This window comes from Labrus bergylta, chromosome 19, assembly GCF_963930695.1.
Source record: "Labrus bergylta chromosome 19, fLabBer1.1, whole genome shotgun sequence".
Taxonomy (NCBI): Eukaryota; Metazoa; Chordata; class Actinopteri; order Labriformes; family Labridae; genus Labrus; species Labrus bergylta.
The window spans coordinates 2,204,037-2,210,014 of NC_089213.1; the positions used below are offsets into that span (position 1 = coordinate 2,204,037).

Consider the following 5,978-nt stretch of genomic DNA (forward strand, 5'->3'; position numbering starts at 1 on the left):
TGGTAGATATCTGTAATAAACCCTTTTCTCCAAACATCGTATTATAGGTGTGAAGGATTAGAGCTACGCTAATTATGAGGTTGTGAATGGAGTTATGTCTCCCCGAGGTTGCAGAATCATTTCTGTGATAATAGCGCTCTTGTTATTCATATATCAAGATACGCCAGCGAGCCTTTTATAATGAACGAGGCCGGGAAGACTTTGCTTCCTTCATAGTCTTATTGCCTCTCTGAATAATGTGGGACTTCATGTTTCAAAAGAAAACAAGGAGTCGTTTTTTTATTTTTTTTTCATAATGGAAGAATCTCAATTCAAATGTAGCAAATTTGGCCTTTTGAAGACAAATGTGCCCGTTTATGACTAAAAACTGAAACGAGAAAATATTTTTAAAAGCATGTTAAAAGAGGCCGTTATTAAAGCTCCGCTGGTTGTTTCTTTGTTTAAAGTGTTTGAAATCACACAGCCTCTCGGTATCAGCTCATTAACACGGAGAAGATGAGCGAGTTATTTCAACCCTTGCTCGTCAGAGTAATGAGGCAAATCTCATGTAATACACACACACACACACACACACACACACACACACACACACACACACACACACACACACACACTCATTGGATCAAAGTGAACGACGACTTGAGAGGGGAGAGAAGAGAGTCTGGAAGGCGTCCAAAATGTTCCACTCTGGAATATCTTCAAGGACAATCAGCTAAACAGTTAATATTAAGAGAGCTGTGTGAAATCGATTGCTCAAGGTGTTATCTGCGCCACAAAAAAAAAAAAAAGGCTGGTAATTAGTCATGGCTAAAGGAGAGTTAGTGAGAGACTGAGATGGATTTGATCTTAATAGATTTCACTCTAGCTCTGCTCCGCTCTCCCATCAGAAGAAAAAGCTGCTGAGTAAGTAGCGCTGATGTGCCGCTGTCGCTGAAGTTTCCCGCTCCTTCAAATGTCGAAGTTTTCTTCTTCAAAGGTGTGCGCACATTCGGCAGCTGTACCTGTTGTTGTTACCATCCGCTCAGGAGCCGTTATTCCTGTATGCGTGAATCTTGTGCATGGAGGTGCTTTGAGTCCACGTCCAGATGTTGACTTAGAGATCTCTGGAGCGCTTTCAGCAGACAAAGCCGTCAGTGACAGACGGGAGAGGTCGGGTAGTTTGCTCCTCTGTGATGTTCCTGTGCACCCCCGAAAGTCAAATAGATGTGTTAGTTTAGAGATTTGCAGAGGCTACGATGGATGGAAGTCGACTGAGGTACTTTGTGTTGAAGGAGAGGTCAGTGGGCAGGTGGGAAATCTTTGTCTATTAAACGTTGGATATAGGAGCACTCAAAGATAAACAATGTCTATTATTCATCTGATCATACTGTTAATGGATCAGCCAGGTGCTATTTTAGATTCTGCTATTGTCAAAACAAAACCTCCAGCACATCACTGTGTCTCTCTTCACTACATGCCCTTTTTGTGTCACTCAAACCCTGCGCTCATTATTCCCCCACGGATCCTTAAAAAGTCTCAAAAAGTAGAGCCGGACCGATTAATCAGCCGGACATATTATCGGCCGATATTAGCATATTAGCCTATCAAGTGGCTAATTGTATCGCAGATGTGCTCCGATATTACTCGATTTATTCACCAGTTACAAAGCATTTCAGTCCAGTTTCACTTTATACTGTTCCACTAGCCGTTCTCTTCACCAGCAGAGGGCGCTATATGGATTACAACGAGCATCATCACTCTGCAGAGTGACCGTCTTGTCTACGTTTGTTTATCTTTTCCACAAGTGTTTGATAACTGCATTTGAGGGATGAACGTAATAAATGTGTAAATCTAAATCTATCTCTAAAGATTGAACATAAATCTAAGAAAGATATCGGTGTATATATCGGTATACACTCTGGAAAGAGGTTCCGCAGCCTCCGAAGCAGAACTTCCAGGTTCTGTAACAGCTTCTTCCCACAGGCCATAAGACTTGAACAGGAAAAAATAATCCCTCCATTCCCCCTCAAACCCCCACACAGGACTACCTCACTGGACTGTAAAATACATATAACGTGCAATATATTTATCTGTATAGTATTTTTACTCAGTTTTTCTTTTTATATCTATTTATATCTGCACCTTATTTTTATTTTTTGTATATGTAAATACATGCTGCTGTTTTTATCCTGCACTACAACGGGCCAAATGCAACGAAATTTCGCACTGTAAAGTACAAGTTTGAATGACAATAAAGAAAGTCTAAGTCTAAGTCTAAGTCAAACATTTTTTTTCTCCCAAATATCGATACCGGTATCGGCCCCAAAAATCTTATATCGGTCGAGGCTTAATGAAAAGGCAGACTAACTGAAAAACTGACTTAAGGTTGGTGTTATCAGGATACCAGAATGATGACTTCCATACGATACCGGCCCAAAATATCTTAAAACTGATACTAAAACAATACCCGTCAAAAACCTAACCACCATGAAAAGTAATAAATTAATAAAAAAAGACAGACAGATAGAAAGGGTTTTTAAAGGGGACAACAGAGGATATGTACTGCCTGTACATTTTGGCTGTTTAATTAGCAATTCATCAACATTATTATTGTAGAAATACATTTTTTGGGTGCCGGTAGCGTAGTAGCCAGTGTTCAGCGGCAGCCCACGTACGGAGGCTGTAGTCCTGCAGGCGGGCGGACCGAGTTTGAATCTAAAACTGATATGAAAAGAGGAAGCAGAAACTTAAAGTCTTTAAATGTGATTTTTCACACTTAAATGTAGAAATCAAGTATATCCTCTGAACATAACTCTGTGAGTCATGACTGTCTACAATGGGTGTAACACCCGAGTCCCACTGTCTGTGATGTTTTCAGAGTTTTCAGAGTCCTATCTTCACTTTGTTTACATTGCCGGGACGGCCGGCTGACTCCTCCCCTCGTGTATAAAAGTTGTTTAATTGAGGGACTAGAGAAAAGAAGAATAACATACTGTACTCACTGCTTAACTGTGTTTCTAGATCACGCTCATTTCAGGTAAATTTACATGCAGTGTGAAGATACCAGCATAATAAAGATCGCTAGCATTAGCATGCTAACACAACAATGCAGCACGAGTTGTTTTGGTTTCATGCTGGTGCTCAAGGGCGACATCTGCTGGATCAAAAAAATCACATAAAGCCTCTACAGCATTTTTTTTCACTTCTGCTGGGAAACCCTCCCTGTGTATTTTTTTTTATTCTTGCTGCACAGTCTTTAGGAACAAGATAACATCTGGAATCAGTTCTCTGTAGTGAAGTGAATTATATTTTACAAGGACTTGGTGTGGTCAGGGAAGTGTTACGTTTACGCTGTGTTCATAGCAGGGTGATTAAAAAGGCGAGATGTGAAGTCTCTCTTCTTGGGACGTGCTACTTTAATATCCTGTTAGCCGTGAATGATTTCTTCTCTGCTCAAACTGTAATTGCTTTGTTGTTTTCTCAGTTCTTCGTCTGACCTTTGAACCCTTTTGCAAAAGCTGTGTTTATTTTTTAGTTTTCAGCAAACAAAAATGGGGTTGTTAATTTTTTGGCACTTTTTGACATTTATATATTTGTTTTTTTTTTCCAGCATCTTTAAAAAAAACCTGTTTTTTCTCTCTCCCTTCTTGTCATTTTGTTTTCCCCTGCAGAAGCTCAAGCAGAAGAACCAGCAGCTGAAGCAGATCATGGACCAACTCCGCAACCTCATCTGGGAGATCAACTCCATGCTGGCTGTCAGGAGCTGAGCCACGCACACACACACACACACACACACACACACACACACACACACACACACACACACACACACACACACACACATCCATAAACCACACACTCAACCACACATTGAATTGATACGGTCTTAAACTGGACGTGTGACAGGGTACCACAGACTTTGCTGAGGCTGCACTTTACAGAAGAAAATTGGGACTTTGGCAATATCACCCTGTTTTTCAAAAAGACGACATGAAACATGACGAGGAAAAAAAAAAGGAGAGGAGACAAATGAAGGAAAAAAGGGCTCGACAACCTCCGAGACACCCGATAAAACTCTGAGACAGATGTGCTGCTGGTGACATCATCGTTTGTGATGTCCACCTCTGTATTCTACATTTTGAATCAGCATTAAGACAGAAGTAAATCATCAGAGTGAATATATATATCATGTTTTTTTAATCTATTTGTAGGTACTAGCTCAGTAGAGACACACTGATTTATTCTATTTAATCCTCAAATCATGAACTTCAGTGACTTATTTCATCGTGTTAGAAGTGTGTGGCGTCCTTGTATGAAAAGTTTTGATACAGCACCTGAAAAGATTCAATAAGAAAGACAAACACTGTGGCAAAGAGTCTTATTCTTCCTACGTCGATCAGATGTTTGAAACTGTTGTTTGACATGTCATCACACACACAAAGGTTTCTGCTCAACTATAAATCTTGCTGTGATTTTCTAAAAAACTTGTGATGTGATTTTTTTTTTCCATTTCCGACTCTCTGTTTTCTCTCTGTAGATATTTAATCCTATACAGTTTATCAAAAGCAAACAAAAAGCTTAAACAATCGCTCACATTTTTTATTTAAACGCTGCCGAGGGGGGCGGGGCCAGACGAAATGATTGACAGCACGATGCAGAAACAGCCTTTGTTTACAGTTTCCACAGAATCTATTCATGATAAAGTGAGGCATTCAGAGGCTAAAATAAATGAGAAAGAGGTTGTTTGTTAATTTCACATGTCAGGACAGAAACAGCACAGACATAAAGGGGAACACTTTTTCCCACAGGGGTTCTCGTTATATAAACAAACAAAACAAAAACACCAAGCCCTTCCCGCCTCCATTCAACAAACCAGTTCCTGCTCCCCGACTCTTCAAATATCAAATAATAAAATAGTAATTAAAAAAAAAAGAGTCAGTCGCTCAACTAATCATATTTAAATCAACAAATGTTTGTTAACGTACAGGTTTCATCTAAACGTAAAAAGGAGAAAGTCTAAATAAAAGTTGTAATAAAATTAAAGGATAAAGAAAAAGAGAGCCAATTGTGTTTTGTGATCTCTCCTGCTCAAACCATCCCGTCACAAAAGAGTCAAAGTTGGACCAGCTGCTCATCTATCCACTGCAACCCTTTTCAGTTTAATGTTTTCATACTTACAGGTCGGCGAAAACGCTTCTCTTAGTTACAGGTTTGAAGGGTTTCAGGCTTCACCCATTAATATTTACAGTCTATGGTCCAGCATTATTGGTAACTACGGCAACAATTCACACACTGAATTCTTAACAGTTGGTTATTTTTAGACTAATGTACAAAGCACTAAATCAATTAACAGAGAAAACCTCCAAAGCTTTTTCTAAATCTTAGCAGAAGAGCAGAAAGGGAGAAAGTTTTTAAGAGAAAGAAGATGAAACCATGAAAGCAGGACTGGAGTTTTGTCAAGCAGGATTCATTTCCTATTCTGAGATTATTCAGAAGTAAGGGCCACTTTTAAGAAAAAAAAAAAAAAGAAGGGACTCCAGTTCTATCAACCAGGGGGAGCTTTTTGGTCTCTACTTAATTTTTTTTATTTTTTACCGACTCTTAAAAAAAAAGCCCATCTTTTATAAATGAGCAAAAGAAAGACGAGTAAAAGAGAGAGAGCAAGCAGAATTCACAAAGGACCTCATTCAATACCAGGATGAAACATGAGCTAAAATCTGAGTACATGTGCGCACACACAAACACACACACAAACACACACACACAGATACAGATGAGAATATGGGTGCCTGATATGGGTGTGTTTAATAATTCAGAGCAAAGCCAGGGTCATATCTGCAATGTGTTATGAGGCTGTCGTCCTCAGGGAGACGCAGAAGGACAGATGCGGCATCGGAGCGGCGAGCGGGCTTTCAGCAGAGTAAAAAAAAAAAATCAATGCTTAGAGGAGTGACTAATAAACCCCTCCTCTGTGGTCTAATACAGGTCCTGCTTATTCT

General features: G+C 39.6%; 1 protein-coding gene across 1 annotated transcript in view; it reads left to right on the forward strand.

Annotated features, from left to right (window-relative positions):
* Positions 1 to 3,822, forward strand: part of med30 (mediator complex subunit 30) — a 42,922-nt gene extending 39,100 nt beyond the window's left edge. Inside the window, exon 5 of the mRNA XM_065948156.1 lies at positions 3,651 to 3,822. Within this exon, the coding sequence (XP_065804228.1) occupies positions 3,651 to 3,746 (96 nt within the window). The 3' untranslated portion in view covers positions 3,747 to 3,822. The remainder of the gene's footprint in view (positions 1 to 3,650) is intronic.
* The last annotated feature ends 2,156 nt before the right edge of the window (positions 3,823 to 5,978 follow it).